The 20913-nt window shown below is 49.6% G+C and overlaps 8 protein-coding genes across 8 annotated transcripts; 4 read left to right on the top strand and 4 right to left on the bottom strand.

The window, feature by feature from the left end:
• Nucleotides 1-205: 205 nt before the first annotated feature.
• Nucleotides 206-1682, bottom strand: J4E87_009830 (uncharacterized protein; the record flags this gene model as incomplete). The annotated part of the gene is made up of 2 exons (XM_049381404.1): nt 206-1506; nt 1562-1682. 2 exons carry the CDS (start codon nt 1680-1682, stop codon nt 206-208), a joined length of 1422 nt encoding a protein of 473 aa, XP_049228898.1.
• A 410-nt stretch (nt 1683-2092) lies between these two features.
• On the bottom strand, nt 2093-2944 carry J4E87_009831 (uncharacterized protein; the record flags this gene model as incomplete). Its single annotated transcript, XM_049381405.1, has 2 exons — nt 2093-2571; nt 2623-2944. 2 exons carry the CDS (start codon nt 2942-2944, stop codon nt 2093-2095), a joined length of 801 nt encoding a protein of 266 aa, XP_049228899.1.
• A 1580-nt stretch (nt 2945-4524) lies between these two features.
• J4E87_009832 (uncharacterized protein) lies at nt 4525-5023 on the top strand (the record flags this gene model as incomplete). Its single annotated transcript, XM_049381406.1, has 2 exons — nt 4525-4669; nt 4716-5023. 2 exons carry the CDS (start codon nt 4525-4527, stop codon nt 5021-5023), a joined length of 453 nt encoding a protein of 150 aa, XP_049228900.1.
• Nucleotides 5024-6720: 1697 nt separating this feature from the next.
• J4E87_009833 (uncharacterized protein) lies at nt 6721-8306 on the top strand (the record flags this gene model as incomplete). The annotated part of the gene is made up of 2 exons (XM_049381407.1): nt 6721-8230; nt 8254-8306. 2 exons carry the CDS (start codon nt 6721-6723, stop codon nt 8304-8306), a joined length of 1563 nt encoding a protein of 520 aa, XP_049228901.1.
• Nucleotides 8307-10265: 1959 nt separating this feature from the next.
• Nucleotides 10266-12174, top strand: J4E87_009834 (uncharacterized protein; the record flags this gene model as incomplete). Its single annotated transcript, XM_049381408.1, is given in 5 exon segments — nt 10266-10270; nt 10285-10379; nt 10428-10647; nt 10696-10883; nt 10931-12174. The coding sequence occupies 5 exon segments, from the start codon at nt 10266-10268 to the stop codon at nt 12172-12174; spliced, it is 1752 nt and encodes a 583-aa protein (XP_049228902.1).
• A 1181-nt stretch (nt 12175-13355) lies between these two features.
• J4E87_009835 (uncharacterized protein) lies at nt 13356-14411 on the bottom strand (the record flags this gene model as incomplete). The annotated part of the gene is made up of 2 exons (XM_049381409.1): nt 13356-14317; nt 14366-14411. 2 exons carry the CDS (start codon nt 14409-14411, stop codon nt 13356-13358), a joined length of 1008 nt encoding a protein of 335 aa, XP_049228903.1.
• Nucleotides 14412-14635: 224 nt separating this feature from the next.
• Nucleotides 14636-15679, top strand: RPS0 (structural constituent of ribosome; the record flags this gene model as incomplete). The annotated part of the gene is made up of 3 exons (XM_049381410.1): nt 14636-14861; nt 14950-15164; nt 15218-15679. The coding sequence occupies 3 exons, from the start codon at nt 14636-14638 to the stop codon at nt 15677-15679; spliced, it is 903 nt and encodes a 300-aa protein (XP_049228904.1).
• Nucleotides 15680-16326: 647 nt separating this feature from the next.
• On the bottom strand, nt 16327-17754 carry J4E87_009837 (uncharacterized protein; the record flags this gene model as incomplete). The annotated part of the gene is made up of 3 exons (XM_049381411.1): nt 16327-16724; nt 16775-17578; nt 17631-17754. The coding sequence occupies 3 exons, from the start codon at nt 17752-17754 to the stop codon at nt 16327-16329; spliced, it is 1326 nt and encodes a 441-aa protein (XP_049228905.1).
• Nucleotides 17755-20913: the final 3159 nt, after the last annotated feature.

Below are 20913 nucleotides of genomic sequence, written 5' to 3' on the forward strand. Positions count from 1 at the left end.
ACAAATGGCGCGAGAGTCGTCTTCTCTCTCACTTCGCCCACAGGAAGCACAAGCGGCGGTGACGCCTCCAACGGTGACGGTTGGGCAAGCAATGTGATCTAGAACGAACTAGTTGTCGCAACCAGATACAGGAGTGCTCATGTGCGATAGAACAGGAAGGCGGAACATCAAATAGACAGATGTCAAAACCTTAATGACAACGTGTTCACTCCTCTTCACTCTCTTCACTGCTGTCCCCGCCCATCAAGCCCCTCCTCATGAGCTCCTCAAGATCGTCCTCGTCATCATCCGCTGCCGCCGCTTCACCAGCCATGCTAGATTTTCGGTCATGGCCCGCGGTCTCCTGTCGCGCAGGTGGACCAATGTCCATAGGTTCAATGTCCCTGTTGTAATCGTCCTCATCATCGTCCTCACCTTCCGCATCGTCGCCGCCCAGATCACCAAAGTCAATCTCGTCTTGAGCGTTGCGATTGCGACGTGGGTTCGGCGAGCCTTCGCCGTCGCTGTTGGCGGCGCTGGCGAGCGATATCGGGCCGTTTGAGGGGGAGCGGAGGTAACCCGCATTGAGGTTTGAGCCGAGAGATGCCATTGCGCCCTTGTTGTGTCGTGGTGGGCGTGCATCGGGCACTTCGATCTCGAGGCCACCGTCATCGTCTGACTCGCCCTCTGCGTCGTCGTCGTCGTCGGACTCGTGGTGTTGCTGATGTTGTTGGTGAGGAGGCGATGGATGTGCTGGCGAGGAAGCTGCTTCGCCGTCGGATTCGTCAGACGAGTGTATGACCTCGGAGGATTTGATTCTCGACGCTGGCGGTGCTGCGGGCTTGGCTTTGGGCTTTGGTGTTGTGTCGGTCGCGGTGCGCTGGAGGCGGACAGCTGGTGTGGCTTGCGTCTTCTTAGGCTTGACCATGGGGTTCGTTGCCGCCGTCTTGCGCTTCTTGGGCGCTGGTATAGCAGCAGCCTTCCGCGCTGGAGCGGCAGTCGCAGATGCGCGGGCCCCGAACTGAGGTGTATTGACGGCGCTGCCTGTGCCTGTGCGGTAGTCTGGCGAGGACGCGTACTTGTACTCCGACTCGTCGCCCCGTTTCTCCTTCTCCTTGCTCAAGAAGTGTCGGAAGTCGTAGGGGTTGTCTGCGTCGGGGTCCCCTCCTTCGTCGTCAGCCGCCGCCTCGCCGAAGAGATCATCTTCGCCGTCTTTGCCCTCTGTGTCACCCTTGAGTTTCTTGGGATATATCTTGGCGTGTTGTGACGAGACGTCCTTGCCGTTCTTGGTCGCGAGGTTGAAGGTGTAGCTGCTGGACAGCGGCTCGAGCGTGGCCTGCTGGCTGGCGGGATCGAATACGAGGACGTATGACTTCTTGGGTTGTGACTTCTGCCCTGTGAATGTGAAGATGTCCTTGTCGCCCGAGCTGTTCGTGTCGTCGATGCGGAGGTTGTATAGGCCGGTCGACGAGGGCGAAGTAAGCGTGGTAGAGCGCGAGTCGGATGTTTGTGGGGGCTTGTGGTTGTCTACCCTCTGGATTAGAAAGCGGACAAGGACAGGAAGATTGCAGGCAAGACTCACATTTGACGCTGCTAAACTTCCCTGGCGCGTCGTCGCTGCCTGTTATGCGGTCGCTGATGTGCAGACTGAAGTGCGCCTTCTTGTGCGGTTCGATGCGACTTTCAAGCATAGGGGACGCCATTCTACGCGTCCACCTCTGAGACTTTTGCCTAAATGCGAGGGGAAAAAAGAGAACAGAAGGATAATATTGCGGACGCTACGCTACCAACAAAGTGGGCCAGAGTGGAATGACAGTTGTTTGCGGAGTTCAGCTGCGTTGTTCACGTCAACTGGAAGTCGCGACGCCGGCCGGTCTGGATTGGGACGCTCCGCTTGCCGTCTCCCGCAGCTAGCCCACCCCACTCCTGCACCACTAATTTTAGCCCACTGCTCGTCAACTCCACCCACGCCGGAAACAGCTGTATATCAAGTGGCCTACATCAATGGAAGAAGAGTTGAATCCTCGTGTATCGTGTATCGCTACTATGGCTACAGCTATGACCCCAGCGTGTTGGACGCATGACGACCCCGCTCAGTTGAGCATCTAACAGCCTACATATCATCGGTATATCTCGTCTTGCTACCATCCATAAGACCACCGCTCTCAGCTTGAGCCATCAGAGCCTGCGACGCCTTCCTCTGCTTCCTCTTCTGCCAGAACAATCGGGCGAAAAACGCCATGCAAAGCGCAACCGCTAACACGATGCCAACAATGTGGTGCATTCGCAATGGCGCTGTCGCATCATCCTTCCACGGCACACCTTCAGGGTCATCTTCTGTGAATAGATGCCGACCTCTCTCTGATGGTGGCTGCTTGTTGATGACGGGGAAGGCCTGCGAGAGGCCTCCTTCCAGCATGCCAGGAAAACCCAAGGCGCAGACCATGGTATCCGCTTCAGGCGTGAACGAGAATTTGATTGGAACTTTAGCCATCCCTGATCCCATCACGTCGAAGCTTGTGGACCATATTCCACCATGCCCCGGTTTCTCGTCTAGCGTGACCGTCAGATCTGTCTTGTCATACACACGACCTCGGGAATATCTCGTTCGGCAATTCGGGCTATACTATGGAACAGACTTACAGCAAGACTCCCAATCAAACACTTTCTGATTTGTGTTGTAGTTATTGTCCTGTTCACAGGGCTTGCAGTACAGGTTCCGGTGACTGGCAGCCGGAACATTGAAGTCCGAAGGCCAGGTAAGCTTGACAAGGTCGTTGATGTATACCGGGACGGTACCAAAGCCGGAAGTAGGTGGGACGTGAGCGGAAGCCTCAAGGTACTGCTCGATCTCGAAGCTAGAGCTCTGAGGGTGCTTGCTAGGCATCAGATCCTGGTTGCCTGGCGCCGGGAATTCCCACAGGATTGGATTTGGGCAGTCGCAGTCGTCCTTTGTGGCAGCCATGTTGTATTCTGACTTCCTCTGGATGCTATTGAGTATTGAGATGAAGAGGCGTCTTCCGTAACTTATGTGCAAAGGTGAGGAGAGAACCGCGTACACAGTCCTGTATTGAAGCTACTCGGGGCTGGCAAAAGGCCGTCGCGAAGCTCCAGCATGGGGTCGCTCGCCTGTCTCGATGAGACTCGCTGTGAGTGGTGCATCTCAGATTCGGGCGTTGGGCTATGCTGATTCTAACGCAAAGCAGCGGGGTGGAGTTCGTATACAGCCATCGCGTACGCAGCATCGCGCTTCCCACAGGCACACGCGAAGCCTTGGTAGCAAGTCGCGAATCAACAGCACAGAAATGCCGGTGCCTTGAGTTTCATACACGTATTTATCGGAGTCCTATCGGCCCGCAACTGCATCAATGCCGTCCTCACGCGTCACTTCGGAAAGAATACAGACTATCGGATAGACGATCGAATGACAATATCCAAATACTGGAGAGAATGAAAGAATGCGTGTCATCATAGCTACTGGAGTTGTGTCGAGCGTGGAATGTCAATGACCTGATCGCAATGCCAAGACGCTAACCATGAAAGGCTGGTGCAGGTCGCACCTGCCAGTCTCAACTAATACACACTCGAATCTTCATCGAACCAGGCAAGATGCTGCTGCTATGCTTATCGCCTTCTTCTATTCAATACATCTGTTATCATTCCGCACAAAAGATCTACCTAGCAAGCATACCGATCGCCTCGTACCGAAAGGGCTGACCTTACTACAACTGCGCCTACTCCGGCCTGACCTGACCCCAAGTCTGAGCATCAAGCTTATCTTTTTTCCAACGTTGAAGTGTTGGTGAGGTTAGACCCCACGAGAATTCAAGCAGGACTTCCCTTAGAGGACACTGCAACAGTTCAGCTGCACGATGTATTGAAGCTGCAAAGCTGCTGCCTGATGATTCGGGCAGTGTCTGTGGCCAGCAGATCGCCAGCACCGCAACAATCCTCGGCTAATGTATCGCATGCAAGGCAGCAACGGCGTTGTACATGATGGACCGCTCAACTCAAAAGCCTTGCGTCGCGAGGCCGCTGCAGGGATGCATCGGTAAACATAGTCTTCTATTGTCGACAAGCGAGCCAAAGCCATTCTCGTCCGATAGATCCAAACAGCCATATTAAATGTATTGCCAACCAACACATCGTCATGCGCCGCCAACCGAGCACTATATCGGAGTATTGAAATCATCCGAAGGCAGTACAGTGTCACAACATACATGCTTGTTCATCTGCCGTGTAACCTCGATCGGAAGAAAGAGGACCTCTGGATTGGTCTATACATACTGGCATTGGAATATGTCGTCCCGTACACGGCTTCGCGAACGGTTCAGTATGGCGTCGACGTGATCGATGCTCGTATGAGGACTTGCGCGTCAGTCGAGGGGCTGTTGGAGGGACTTTGACGATGGCTGAGGGCGGTATAAAACGGAGAAGCGAAAGCTTCAAGTTGTACTGTCGCTCGGTCGTTGAGGCATCTTTTGCTAGGTCTCATATTTCATTAGAGCCGCTCGTTCACCACGCTCGCTTTGAACACCGTACATCATGCGCCTCATCATCCCCAGCTTCCTGGCCCTGATAGCCTCAGTCAGGGCTGCCGGCATCGCTGTCGTATTGAACAACTCACCAGATCCCATCTATGTTTGGTCTGTCGGCGGCACAGTCGGTCCTCGCCATGACATCAAAGCCGGTAGGTCACACGCGAGCTTGACTTCGTCTTCAACTGACAGCCACAGGCGGTATCTACTGGGAAGAAATGCATCATGACGAAAAGTCCGGAGGCATTGCGATCAAGATGACGAAAGAGGCGGACGGTCTAAACTCCGGTGCTCCTCAGCAGGTGTGGGCATACAACCTGGATGGCGGGACGGTGTGGTACGATCTCAGCACTGTCTTCGGGGCGCCATTCGCGGGTAGCCGATTAGATGTTACGGGAGATAATGGGGGTAGCATTGTGTGGCCGAATGGGATTCATCCAGGAGGCAACCAGCTTACCAAAGCTCCGAGCGAGGGGAACATATTCTTTTCTATCAACCCTGCCTGAGGAATGGAGGATGGCTTGAGATATTGAAGAGTGGAGCACCTTAGTTCGATCGGAGCAGACTGCAGTGTGTCGGTATCTAGACCGGGTGGATGCATACCATTATACCGATTTGTGAAAGATCTTGATGACGAGTGCGCCAGAACGATTTGAGATGATTTTTCTTCACTGCCCTTTCTGGTGATGATTGAACCCGTCCGACGGGCACTCTTCGGTGTCTCACGACTAGCAGCTATACGTCGGAAGATCATTGCTCAAGTCGACGTGCAAACTGACAGCGCACGTGTGAATCGGCAGTGGTCGCAAAAATTGTGGGCGAACCGTCGAAATGGGAGACGTGGGGTTGGCCGTGCTTTCCAGGGCTGATCGCGAAGAGGCAGTCGCAGATTGCCGCCTTCAAGGAGCTCCTTCCTCTGCCCAGCGATCGAATCGCCGCGTCTAGAAAGAGTCACCGACATTGGACTCCATGCAAGTGCGTCTGAAGGATCTCTGGATGGCGACCGACAGCTGTCTGTGCAACGCCACATTCTGTTGTGCTTCCGCTGCGCCCGAGCTCCCCAAACCACAGCTCGCCTCAGGCGTCCGGTCGCGAGTCATTGCGCCGTTTTTCGCACACCATCAGACGCCATTCCACCAGTACAGTAATCATTCATGCCACCAAGCCGAGATGTCGCCGTCTATACAATTATTCCATGGGCACGCCGCAATCTGCTTTCATCTATCCAGGGCGTCATCTCATCTTATGTCGAGTTGGCATCTTGCGTAGCCTCGGTTCTGACATCCCGACCGGGTGTATCCTATCTCCAATCGCTGCCAGTCGCCTGCATGGTGCTACTGTATGATAGCGACTGCGGGCGGTATCGCGCCATGAGCATCGGGTGATGCAAAATTGAGCCGCATCTAGGTGCTGATCCGCCGCTGTCAGCACCAGCAGCTTTCCTGTGATTGCGACAGCCTCCAAGGGGAGCCTGCCCAATCTTCGATCTCGCGAAATGGCCAGAAACATCGCGAGATACGACTAAAGAGGCAACACCAAGCTGGATGGAAAACTAGAGCCTGGGGACAGACTGCATTCACACCTTTAGCCGCCCTTGGGGAGGGTTGGCGTGCACAATAGCTGCCACCGCCCACTGCTAAACGCGATGCGCCCCGCTCCAGGAACGGCCCTCCGCAAAACTTATTGGTATGCTAGTTTAGCATCCGTCTCCCTGCGTCTGTAATTCGCTTGCTGCACCATGTCTTATCAACCCTCCGCCTGGAAACACCCTGGTCACGTTGCACATGGCGGCCGCTTTCGGGGCCACGCAGACCTTTCCAGGCAAAAGGCCCTACCTCGCCCTATGCCAACGACGCTCAAGCATGCGCCTTCTATTGCCCTTCTTCTGGTGATTGGCCTCTAAGCGGCGACCCGACGCCATGTATTCGTCGCCATGCCGCTTGCCACAACCAGAGGCGTTCCGAGAGGCGGATCAAATTGTGTACCACAATCAACAGCCGATGTTTCTGGCCCCGCTGACGCCTGACAACAGCATTGTCTTACTCCATACTTACTGAAGCCTGACAGCCACTCTCTCCGTCATCCGATTTTCTTCTTCCTGGAGATGATCACCAGCTCACGACTCGGCGCACGACTCGTGTCTTGTACTAACACGCGGGGCTCGCAGACATAAGGGCTCCACCACAACCCATCACTCGGCACAATGAGTGCGCGGACATTGACAAACGTCGTCAACGACCAAACGGTCGCCTTGAATGCTCTGATCTATGGATACGCTGGGCACAGCCTCGTCACCCCGCAGCACGCGCTCCAGCAGATATGGTGGACCGAGGAGCGAATCAACGAGAAGGTCAACCACGACTTCGTGACTTCAAGGCTACAACCGAAAGAGAGGGAGCGTCTTACACAACCTGTCGGCTTCGGCGATCTGAGCGACGACACCTATATCGAATGGATTCTGGAGAAAGCAAGACGACTGTTCCTGATATTGGTCGAGATTGGCGAAGCGGATAGGATCTTCGCGGTTGTTGACAGATCGTGGGACGACGACGATTTGCCTCTGGAAATGGACGACATTGAGCAGCTTTCGCTGTCGAACCGCCGCGATAACCACGCCGATGCTCGCTTCTACCATACACAGTTCACATTCCTCCTAAGAGAATTGCGGGAAGGCATACATATCGATTATGCGCCCAACGAGGAGATTCCAGTCGAGAATGTAATGTCTCTGCCAGTGGCAGTGAGCTTACAGGCTTGGCAACGTATGCACCTACCGAAGAAGCCAAGGGAGATCTACGTGCGCAGGCGATTTCCGCTGGGCGACCCAGAAACCCCGGATGCGTTCGAAGAGGACTTCAAGATGGATGTCGAAAGCGCAAGGATGGTCGAGCATGAGCATCTTGCGCCAATATGGGCCTCGTATACCTCCAAAGGCAACGGCTACATCGTCACCAACTTTGTAGGGCAGCATACTCTTCGCACTTTCATTGATCACCGCAACCCGACTCAGTACCAGAAGCTGTTAAAGCCTGACCGGAGATGGCTAGTACTTAATTGGCTGCACTGTCTGGCAGACGCCATCGCAACGCTGCATCAGAATGGATTCTGCCACTCCGCCATTCGACCGTCAAACATTCTCATTGACGAGCAGAATGCGATAGCATTTAGCGACATTGGTAGCCTTGAGACGTTTCAGAAAGACAAGAAGCCCGACGCGATGGACGCCTACGTATACAGTGCGCCAGAGACACACATCAGCACAGGACCTTTCGACCCCAATGACCCTGCGCCTTCACCCACTATCCCAAACGGTCGACATGCTTCGATGATTAGCAAGAGTTCGTCGGGGTCATCTGGCAGTAATAACTCACAACGGCAGAAGCTTACCAAAGCACCTACAACGGACTTCTCCGGTTTCAACTTTGGATTCAAGAAGTCGAAGGCGAAGCCTACACCGAAGAAACGGTCGCGAGTACACGAGACTGAGAAGGCAGATGTGTTCTCGCTCGGTTGTGTTTTCCTGGAGATCATCACATTCATGCTGAAGAAGAAGCCTCACGATTTCGTAAAGCACCGCACATCGAAGCAAAGGACCAATACTGGCGGCAAGAACTCTCGAACTGATTCATCGTATCATGTCAATCTTGACAAGGTGGAGACTTGGATGAACACACTCGAAAAGGCTTCATTTGAGCATGACGACGACGCGTTTCGTGCGATTCCTCCCATATTACAGGTCATCCGAAGTATGCTGAGCAAGGCACCCATGCTTCGCCCCGCGGCGCGTGATGTTCGCGACAAGATCTTCGACATTCTCTTTGAAAACACTTCCATACCCGACATCCATTGCGGCGCTCATAAACATGATATCGGAGTGGCGGCATCGTCGTATTCCGGCTCGGATAGAGCGTCGCTAATGACAATGTCGACAATGACTTCAACAAGTTCGAGTACCTCTGACGCGGATACCATTCGCTCGAGCACGACGCGTGTAAGCTCGATACTGAACTCGTATTCCGATCGGACGACCTTGTTTGGTATCGAGGAAGATGATAGCGCTTCGATAAAGACGCTAGAACCCATAGCCACGCAAGCCCAAATTGGCAGAGCATATGAATCACCGAGGGAAGCTCCAATACCACCGAGCTCTCCCACTTCACCAACATCACCACGTTCCCCGATGTCGCCAATGTTCCCAAGCTCTTCAAGCCCTTCGAGACCGACGTCATCAGCCACGAAGGGGAAGTCTTGGAGCAAGCCATTCATGCTGATGCCATGAGATTCTGCAGGATCGAGACCCATAATGTTAGACCCGAGCAGGCATCGCGTTCAACCGCCACTTGCATCTTCATCATCTGAGCATACTCAGACATCCGCGAGGTTGCTATAGATTGCGGGGTTGTATGCAGTGCAGTCTTGGGTGGCACGTGGCGGTACCAGCCTTACGGCACGGGGTGACATCGCAAGAGAAATAGGAAGGTGGTGAACGACCTGAGCACTGCTATCATGCGAATGGCGGGCATGCACACACACGGCTAGAGAATGCCGATGTTACAGGCATGTAGTGAGCAACAGCACATGTGAAGTGCCCCACACCTACGCAGACATACGCGTGCCCTGTACGATCCTGACAGCTCAGCGAGTTTACTGTTCGAGTTTCCTACAACGTAGCACGAATATACCTAATAACTATTAACGGACATTTGTAGACCTTTGGTTCCTGAGTGTATCTCTGAGCCGCATGCGAGATCGTCGCAACCTGACGCTTATCTCATCAACCGCATTTGCTGAGGCGGGGTATCCCCGCATCCTACATCTGCAGGACTCTGTCAGACTATCGCCAACAATTTCATGTCCATTGCGCAGGTCTAGTATCGACAGTGTGCCTTCCTGACTGCCTCAAATCGTATCCCAACGTTCTCGCTGTCAGATCTCATAACGTGTTGTTGTCTGCAATGTCTACATGCCACCTTCGGGTCATTGTTCGCTGGTCCGAACCTAGAATCCGGCCCCATTTGATCCGTATGGTGCGGGGAATCTACCGGCCCTGTAGCCAAGACGCTGATCGCAGCTGATCAGACTCGTTCTACTACGTCAATGCATCTGACACTCTGCAGGTAGGTAAGCGTCAGGCATGCATCCACGGCGTTGACGTACAACCACCTCTTCGACGTCCACCGTCAGCCTCGTCGTTTCCAAGGCGCCAGGCTTATGCAGTAACCGGATGCTCTGCAAACGCATACTGAACGCCATGCATCAGATCAGCCGGCCCGGCCACGCGACTACTCTGGCCTGTCCAAACATGCGCCGAGCTACCTCAGTAGTAGCATGATCGTCGACGGTGTGCAGCCACCAGGATCATCCCGCCGCTATTCCAAGAACTAAGAATACCAATATGCAGCTGCAAGGCCGTCACAGGTACCATTGAACCATGTTGTCGTGAACCCACCCAAGGCTTAAAAGCCGCCGTCGTCCTCCGCATCTCAACGGTTCCTTACCGCATCTTGGATGCGCACCTGCCAACCGATATCTTCATCATGCTGCTCAGCTTCGGGCTTGTTACAGGGTTGTTGGCGTGGTCAGCTGTTGCTGCCACTTTCAATACGGTTCATCCGCGTCAAAGTAATCGGACAGACTACAAGGATGGATATACTCCACTCAAGACGGAATGGACGGACACAGTGGGGACCAATCCTTGGCCAGAGTATCCACGACCACGCCTTCAGCGAACAGACTGGAAGAACCTCAATGGTGTATGGGGATACAGAAATACTACAAACGGTTCGGACGCATCACCACCTTTCGGACAGACATTGGAAAACCCAGTCCTAGTTCCCTTTTGCCTTGAGAGTGCTCTGTCAGGTAAGTCAACCCAGACTTCCGACTAGACAGGTTACTGATGAAGCCCAGGTGTGACAGGAAAGGGTCGCATGTGGAGTTGGTACCAGACATCCTTCGTAGTGCCATCATCATGGCCTAGTGACAGCAACGTTATCTTGAACTTTGGCGCTGTTGACTATGAGGCCACCATCTTCGTGAATGGCAAGAATGCTGGCTTCCACAGAGGTGGATACTTTGAGTTTAGTGTAGACGTGACGCAATATCTGAGCGCAAATGGAACAAACGAACTGTAAGTATCGAAAACCGAGGATTGGAGGCAAAGCTGATGTCATCACAGACTGGTATACACCTTCGATCCGACGGATGTGGATATGGTCCAAATACCGATCGGAAAGCAAACGTTGAACCGAGAGGGTATGATTTGGTACACACCGTGTAGTGGTATCTGGCAGACCGTGTGGCTTGAGTCAACACCGAAAGAGCATATTTCGAAGCTGGACCTAACAGCGGATATGGATGGGACTGGTAAACATGGACCTTACTCTCCGATGGTCATCGCTGACATATCGAAGTGACTGTGACTGTTCACAGCAGCACCAACCTAACGAACATCCCATACGAGATCACAGTTCATGAACTGGGCTCGACCGATGCCAAGGCGACAGCGAAAGGTACTAGCGGATCCGCATTTACCTTCAACGTCCCATCACCAGAACTATGGACTCCCGATAGTCCCACCCTGTACAACATAACCATCAAAATGGCTAGCGACACCATCCAAAGCTACACCGGATTCAGGACTGTTTCCCGTGGTACCATCAACGGCATACAACGCCCACTCCTGAACGGAAAGTTTGTTTTCCCCTTCGGCACGCTGGATCAAGGGTACTGGCCAGACGGAATCTACACACCTCCAAGTGTCGAAGCCATGGTGTACGATCTCAAGGTGCTGAAGAATGTGGGCTACAATATGGTACGCAAGCACATCAAAGTGGAACCAGCCTTGTTCTACAGAGCTTGCGATGAGATGGGGATGTTGGTCATTCAAGACATGCCTTCTCTGCGACCAGATCTACCAGACGGCTGTGGTAGCAAGCGATTAGCAGGCCAAGACGCGCAAGACGAATTTGACCGACAGCTAGCTTTGATGGTAGAGCAACTCAAATCATACCCGAGTATCTTTGCTTGGACGATCTACAACGAGGAATGGGGCCAGGATACCTCGCCTCCATGGCCCGAGTTCCCATTGACTGAGATGGTCAGAAAGATCGATCCCACCCGCCTAGTCAATTCTGTAAGTGGTTGGACGGACCACACAGCCGGCGACTTCGACGACAACCACCACTACTCCACACCGCAATGCGGCACGCCATTCTGGTCCCGCCAAGGCAACAACTACGACTCCGCCTACGACAGTTCGCGCATCGGGCTCCAGGGCGAATTCGGCGGCATCGGCACACAGCTCCCCGAAGATGACTTCGCGCACGCCTGGTTCAAAGATCTAGAGAAGCAGACCGCGTACGAACTTACCAACGGAACGAACTGGTGGAATTATCGCTGCCACGATTTGCTCAACCAGTTGCGCGAGCAGATTGATCTTTTTGCTTGCTCGGGCGGGGTCTGGACGCAGACTACGGATGTGGAGGGGGAGGTTAATGGGATGATGACTTATGATAGGAAGGTTGTGAGGATGAATGAGACTATGTGGAAGCAGGATATACAGGCGCTTTATGATGCGGCGGAGAAAAGGGCGAATAATGCGACGATGGTTATTAGGGATGTAAGCAGTGGGGGTTTGCAGTACGGTATGCCTTGATTCGCGAGCAGAGTACGTGAGAAACGTACACTCCTATTGCTACAGTCAGCCATTACTATCTATCCACCAACCTTGTCCGCGTTGCACAATTTCCGCCACTCCCCCACCAACATCCCCAACGTAACAACATCCCACCACCCCCCCTCAAACCACACACTCTCCCTCTCCCTCCCCTCAACCACAAACCCCAACCTCTCATACAACCTCAACGCGCCCTCATTCCAGCTGAAACCCCGGACTTTAACCCTATGCAACCCCGCCCGCCTAAACGCATAATCAAGCGCCCACTTGATAGCCTCAGTCCCATACCCCCTCCCCTGATACATTGGCAAGATATCAAGCCCAATCTCCGTGTTCCGGTGATGCTGTTTATGGGGCGGTAACATATCTAAATGGATCTCGCCCACAGCCGTTCCATATTCTTCATCCACTATCTCTCCATTTTTCCTCCTTGTCGCAAACGCCTTTTCGCGGTCTTCGTCACTTAGAGCAGTCGTTTCTGGCAAGTGGGGCAGCCAGATGATGGCGGCTAAAAGGCAGTCGTTCTGGACGCCTTTCATGAATTTTTCGGAGTCGGCAGGGCCGGGCAGCTTGATGTTGTCGAAGTTGCTGTTTGCGTAGCCGGTGTGGTCGGCGCTGAAGGCGTGGAAGACGTTTATGTCGATGGGGCGGATGGCGCGGTAGTGGAGGCGTTGGCTGGACCAGGGGTTTGGTTGGGGTGGAGGGTTTGGTGGTGGGGATGACATTGTCGGTTTTTGGAGCGATGGAAGCTTCTTGGGATCACAGGGAAGGATGTCGTTTTCGAGAGTGTAATGCCTGCGGAGATATATTCGTTGCTAATGTTGCTGCCTTATGGTAGGAACGTCGTATAGATTTATGTGTCCTTTCGTGGACGCCTGAGATTTGCGCCCTTCACGTGATTGCGCCCTTCATAGTCGCAAGAGCTGGGGGAGGTGATGCGAGATTAGACTTTGCTGAGATGGGAAGGTGGGAAAGCGATACGGAAGGATTGATCCACCTCGTTTAGCAGTATACATACAAGGGTGCTTTGATGACTCATAATATACATGTGCGTAAATACTCATAATGAGCAGATGCATTCATCTACAAACGGTCGATGCAATCATGGGACGTGGTAGTGCAAGGACGCAGGATAATGAACAGAATATATTCAGTTCCTATCACAACGATATCTCGCCTCTCCAGGTACCCTCGGTCAGCCCAAGAGTCTCGATACAATGCTGCCACCTCGGACCACCTCTCTCCTTCCGTCTTAGGTACTGTAGCAACTTCTGCCTCCTGTGCACCAGCAATTGCAGGTTCCGCTTGTTGTGCTTGTCGCCCTTTCCTCGGGCTTGTAGGAAGTCGGCCAGGGTCTTGATCTTTGCTGTCAAGATGGCAATCTGGACTTCGGACGACCCAGTATCAGGCCCGACGCGCTTTGCATTCGCTGCAACGTTTGTTTCTGGGCGTACGGCGCGGACCTCTTCGGCACCTGACCGGCTCAATGATGGCGCCTTGGGTGGGAATATCCTATCGGTGTTGTGGCGCCCGAATGTCTCTACACAGCGTGTGATGTTCACGCGCATGCGATCTTTGCTCGATCCGTTTTCGAGAGCGGTGATGCGGGCGATGGCCTCAGCAGCACGAGCATGGTCCTTCTTGCTTTGCTCCTCGATCTCATCGGCCGACAATTGAATTGCCTGCGTCTTGCCGAATATGGAGTTGGACCATTTAGTCGTAGGGGCCGTGGTCTCCTCTGGAATTATGCCCAGCGGAACAGCCAAGTCTTTGCTCCTGTCCAATTGTTGCCTGACAGTCTCTGGCTCGAAGGCATAGTTGAGGTGTTTCCGGTCTTTGGGTATCTTCTTGCCTTCTTCGTACGTAATTGGCTTTCCAGTGTCGAACGACTCTACGAACGGTGTTGCAACACCGCGGACTGGGTCTCCGAGACTCGCTACACGGCCTTGTTCGAGCTCAGCGCGGCGCGTTAGATTGGCAGCCTTCTTCCTGTTCCGCTGAGCGACGATGTAGGGATCGTTCGCAAGGCGCTTCTTCTGTCGTTCAGCTGACTCGGCGTATAGGTGCGATGTGGAGGCGAAGGTTCGGATGGGGAGGGTGAGTTGATTGGTGGTCGAGAAAGCTGGGAGAGGTCAATACAAGCGGGGGATCGAGAAAGATCTAAACATACACGTCGGCGCCCGCAGGCACGACAGGGCTGGTATTCGCGGCGGCATTGCTGGCTGCACTCTCGCTGCCACCACCCTCGAATCTTTTGCGGATCCATGGCCGGCGACTGGTTTTGCCGATGCCGGCGCGTCATTGCGCCAGTCCGCTTGCGGCTAGGCGCTCCCACCACGATGCGAATATCGCGAACACGAAAGTTCGTAGACTCAGTCTCTCGCACGCAACCCGACAACTCCTGTATACCGACCAGCTCGTACAGCGCCAAACCGTCAAAATGGCTCCTTCCAACCTCCCCGCCATCTTCAACCCCACCCAGCAGGACATTGAGATGCTCCTCGCTGCCCAGTGCCACCTCGGTTCCAAGAACCTCCAGGTGCACATGGAGCCCTACCTGTGGAAGACCAGGCCCGACGGTGTCAACGTCTTGAACATTGGCAAGACCTGGGAGAAGATTGTCCTCGCCGCGCGCATCATTGTCGCCATTGACAACCCGGCCGACAGTACGTTTACTCGCGCAATTCGAGATGTATAATCTTGGAAAATGCGAATATTGGCACCCGCGGACTTTGGCTGACACTGAGTGAATAGTCTGTGTCATCTCCGCTCGTCCCTACGGACAGCGTGCCGTCCTGAAGTTCGCTTCCCACACTGGTGCCACTGCCATCGCCGGTCGCTTCACCCCCGGTAACTTCACCAACTACATCACCCGTTCGTTCCGTGAGCCCCGCCTGGTCATCGTCACCGACCCCCGCACCGACGCGCAGGCCATCAAGGAGGCTTCCTACGTCAACATCCCCGTCATTGTAAGCAACTCGTGTAGAATCAGGAAGAGGATTTGGAAACTAACTTAGAACAGGCCCTCTGTGACGGAGACTCACCCACCGAGTACGTCGATGTCGCTATCCCCACCAACAACAAGGGACGCCACGCCATCGGTCTCATCTGGTGGATGCTTGCCCGTGAGGTCCTCCGCCTCCGCGGAACCCTCGCCAACCGCGAGACTGAGTGGGACGTCATGACTGACTTGTACTTCTACCGCGACCCCGAGGCTGAGGAGAACAAGGACAGCGCTGGTGTCGAGGAGGCCAAGGTCCCCGGTGCCGACGAGGTCGGTGCTGGTCCCGTCGCTGATGGCTTCACCAGCGAGTGGGAGGTCTCCGGCGCATCTGCTGGTGCTTTCACCGCCCAGGCCGCCGCTGCCCCCGGCACCAGCTGGGACGCTGACACTGCCGACTGGGCTGCGTCTGGCGATGCTCAGACTGGCAACGAGGGCTGGGGTGCCGAGACCGCTGCCCCTGCTACCACTACCCAGTGGTAGATGTCTTGACCCGTTTCGTCGATGCTTCTCTTACATACCCTGTCTTTGACAACCTGGCATGTGCCGGCGGCGTAGGAGTAAAAAGGAAAAGGAAATATGAGACCATTTGACAACGACTCAAAGATATAACCATGCTATGTCTGGAAGGGGACGTGTTGAGGGATATGATCGATGCTACGCGCTTATGAGGGAAAGATATCCATACTATGTATGGGGGAAAGCCCTGTGCTGGCGATCGGGTTGTACTTGATTGGCGCCCAGTCCTTCAATGCGAACCTTGCTCCATGACTATTCTGACTACAACTTCCCATTCTTGCCGTGCTTTGATGTGAGTGAGTAACCGCTGGTCCCACATTAAGTCGCCCTTCGTCGAACCGTAAAACTTGACGCGCACGCGGAGTGCATATGAAGAACATGTGTCGATAGGTCATGCAGTCATTGATTTGTATGAGTATAACATGAGTTAGCTTCTCTTAGTACTCTACTGCCCTAATCCTACATGCAAAGCTGGACCAACAATTTTTCGTCCAAATATATACTCGAATCATTAAACATGGTCTTCCGTAAAGCCTTCATCATCAAAGTCCACGAAAGTCAGAGACGCGTGGCATAGTGGTAGCGTTCCGAAAATGCAACGCTCATCGCACTCACAGCCAAGCGAAAACAGCCATAACACCCGCCAGCAGCGCACCCACTCCTTTGAGCTCTTTGCCCAGAGCATCCGCCGCAGCACCGGTGGAGGGCGGCGCAGATGTCTCCGCGCTATCAGATCCAGTTCCTGAAGAGCCGGACTCCTCCGCTCCAGAGCCTCCAGTCGCCGTTGCGCTAAAGCTGCCAGACGTAGGGGTACCGTTGAAGTCGTGCTTCTGGCCCAGTGTGGGCAGGGGAGAGGTGGGGTTGACTTCCCAGACCGAGGTAGTGAAGTCGGGGCAGACGACAGGCGAGTTTGTGGGGTTGTAGTCCGCCGCCTTCACACCGGTTGGGTTCAATGTAGCCCACACAGCAGAGAGGTTGGGGAAATCGGGTTCCACTGGGGTAGGTTTTCCTGTGTTTGATTAGTAAAGGTATCTTGAAGGTGTAGGATGTGCGACATACCTGAGCGAGGGAAACCATCCGGTGCCTGAGCAGGGTCAACCTTGGGACCATAGCTAATAAGACCGTAATCGTTCATCTCTTCGATCCATTCGTAGATGATACTGCCAGACCAGACATCGGCCATCTCTCCGAAAAGCGCCTCTTGGTCCTTGAAATCGCGTGGCCTTGCTGTGTTGCAGCCAGTCTCCGACATGAAGATAGGGATGTGCAGATCCTCAGAATTCTTCTCAAGCTGATCATAGCCAGACTGTTGGTAGGAGCTCTGTCCGCACCAAGAATAGGCATTCAGACTGAAGAAGTCGAGACGCTCAGACGCATTGTCGCCGCAAGCGAGGTAGTTCTGCAGCATAGGGCGGAGACTGGCGATATCGGCAGCAGAGTATCCTATTGGTATGCTGCGGTAGCCCTTCTCGTCGCGGTAGGCCTTCATGTCGCGGGCGGCGGCCTTGATGTAGGGTGAGGTGACGGAGCCGTTTGCGGTGGTAATGGCCTCGTTGCCAATGAAGAAACCAGCAGTGTTGTCGTACTGGTGGAACTCGTCCATGACCTTGGCGAAAGCATCACGCTGGTCGGTCTCCCAACGAGGAGTGTTCTGCTCGACCTGAGTATCGAAGGTATCGAGATCGACCCAGATGTAGATTCCAGCATCTGCAAATGTCTTCATGCATTCGGTGTGGTCGGAGTCAGGGTCGACGTGGTAGACACGGATCGAGTTGGCACCGATGGTCTTCATGAGCGCGGAGTCGAGACCACATTGCGTCGCATCGACGAGTGGGTCGTCGGGAACGAGTTGGTATGCGATACCTGGACGTGAGTGTCAGTTTGCGTCCTCATTGAGCCTTATCGTCGGACATACCCTTGACGTAGAATTGGTTGCCCTCGCTGGTGAAGAACTTGGAGCCCTTGACTTCAATGGTAGGAATAGCCGACGCGACAGCGCTCAAGCCCGCCAACAGGCTGAGCGATACCAATTGGACCATCTTGCAGTGTATCGACGAAGTGGTTTGCTTGTGATGTGGCGCGGTTGCAATAGAAAATGTGTCGCGATAGCTGCAAGCAAATATCAGGCAAACGCACTAGCTCGCCACAAGTGCACAGTGAACGGCAGTGGCGTCGACTAGGAACGAACGAACGAACGACTGTACAGCGCAGAAAGGAAGCGCAAACGGGCGTGAGGGCGAAGACCAGCAACAACGAGAGTGAAATAGCTGAGAAGAAACAAGACGAAGAACTTCTCGCGTCTCGACAAACAAACCAGCGAACCAAGCTATCGCTCCTTCTAATCTCTAGCCTGCAGCAAAGCAGCGTAGCGCTAAAGCAAACTATGCTCTCTACTCTTACTACACAGCCTATATAACGCTCTTACTAACGCTATAGACTTTTTACTTTATACTACTAAGCTAACTTTAAGTTATAGTATAGTTATACGTAATTTATAATACCTAGCTACTTACTTTATACATTACTTATTTTATACTATTATAATATATTAATAATATAATACTTTATAAATATATATTTATAACTTTATTATACTATCTATATCTCTACGTTAATATATATATTATTAAAATACTATAGTTATATAATTAAAATAAGCTAAAAACTCTAAATAAAGTATAATATAAAGCTCTTAAAATCTAATACTATAATAGTGTCTTTAAGCGCCTACTAGTAGATATTTATCTTCTAGCTAATACTAGTCTCTTATCTTAACTTAATACTAAATCTATATTAATAATATTTTATAGCTATATACGTCTACTACGTATTTATTATAATCTCTATAATAGTAGTCTTCTTAAACTAGAAAACTATTAGCTTTCTTAAGAAGATATAAAAAAATTATATACTTATAAAGTTAGTAAAATATTAATAGTAATACTATAATATATTAAAATTATATTAGTATTATCTTATTTAAGAGCTTCTATTACTACGTTTAATATACTCTAGTTAACTAAATAGTTACTAATACGCTAACTTATAAAGTTATATAATATACGCTAAACGCCTTTAGTATATTAACTATTATAATAAGTACTCTAGTATAGCTATAAATAGCTTTACTTATATTATTAATATTACTAAAAAGACTAGAGATTAAGTAATAGTTCTCTTTACTATATATATATATATCTACTAGCTATATAAACTAAGCTTACCTAGTAAAGTATATTTAATATAGTATATATAGAGCTAGTAGAACTATATCTAATATATACTATAACTACCTAGAGACTTAAGTTAATATTTACTAATTTAACTACTTATCTATAAAGCACTATAAGTATCTAGTACTTAAGCTTAGAGACCTTTACTACTTTAAGATAATAGAAGATTTACAAAAGAAGATAATATTCTACTATATTATAGTTAAGAACAAGAACCTAGATTCTATAATATCTAAAGCTAATTTATAAGTAGATCTTATAAAGTGTAGCTACTCTATTATTAATATATTATAGTCTTTATATTACTTAGAAAAAACTACTTAAGTAGAAGAAGCTCTATATAAGATAAACACTAGACTACTATATTACTATTTAAGAAGAGAAAACTAATAGACTAGATTACCTTCTATATAAATATATATACTATAGCTACGTAATAGAAGCTTAAGAGAGTACTTACTATTATAAAGTTAAGATTCTTAACACTATATTAGGTATTAATATTCTATACTTTATTAAACTTATTAGCGCTTAAGCTTCTATTAAGTCTAGTATATATAGCGTTATTAAGAATATTTATAGTAGTAAGAAAGAATTATATAGTAAGGTATTCTATAACTACTAGTAAATATTTTACTAAAGGTGTTAGGCGTTAATTATCTATAAGAAAAAAGTAAAATAATTTATTTAAATAATAATAAAGCTACAAAATACTCTTATATTTTCTAGTTTATTATATCTCTTAACGTTACTATCTACCTCTAAGTTATTATTATAGCTAAAGATATTTATAACTACGCGCTTTTACCTTCTAAATAACTACTTTCTATCTATATAGAGTAACTTATTACTATTATAATTATAGTAATAATACTCTTAATAATCTATAGTATAGACGCCTTAGCTAATAACTAAATTATTATTAATATATTATCTAGTATAGTTCTAATAATTATTATAACTTTATAAACTTCTTAAAGAGTATAGAGTAAAAACACTTAGTAAATTACACGTAGTATTTACTAATACTAATTACCTTACGTGCTACTTCTATATAGCTAAGTATATAGTAAATCTAATAGATAATAGTTTATAGAGACTATAGTAGAAGTTTAACTAGTATTATAAGATAAAACTAGATATAAGTATACTAGCATAGTTATATAGTTAACTAACTCTACTAATACTATAGTAGCACTATATTTAAACTATTAAAGCTAAAGAAGATAACTACTCTATAATTTACTTGTTTAAAAAATAAGTAGATAACTTTCTTCTTTAATTTTTATTTAAAGTAGATATATTCTTTAAGCGCGTACATAACTCTAATATAAATAAAGTTATCTTTACCTATTATTATCTATAGTAGCGTAAAGTTATAATATCTAGTTAGATTATTATATTATATAATTTAACTAAAGAATACTATAAGTATTTCTATTAGTTTTTCTAAGCTGTATAGAATTATACTAGACGTACACTACGCTAGCGCTATCTCTATAAGTAAAGAGCTATAGCTTTTTAGACTATAGTTACTAATATAGATAGTAAGTAAATAGTAGGTATATAGCAAAGCTACTACTATCTAATACTATACTAATATATTACATAAGGTCTTAGAGCGTATCTATTAGATATTAACCTAAAGTATTATATTTAGTAATAGTAGCTAAAGTAGATTATAATATTTTATAGTATTTACTTTATCTATAGTATTAAGAGAGCATTATATTTTATTTAAGATAAAAAGATAAGAAAAGAAGCGCGCGTATTAATATTTAGCCTATATATAGTTAAAAGTAGAGAGAAATACAAATCTATATATTACGCACTAATAAGTTAGTATATTAATCTCTAAACTTATACCTATTAACTAAGTTATAGACTCTAGTAAATCTACTCTTTTCTTTTAGGCTAGGTATAAATTAATTCTAGTTATTATATCTAGCCTTAACCTATATATAT

This window comes from Alternaria ethzedia (assembly GCF_023757985.1).
Source record: "Alternaria ethzedia strain BMP 0044 chromosome Unknown scaffold_39, whole genome shotgun sequence".
Lineage (NCBI taxonomy): Eukaryota > Fungi > Ascomycota > Dothideomycetes > Pleosporales > Pleosporaceae > Alternaria > Alternaria ethzedia.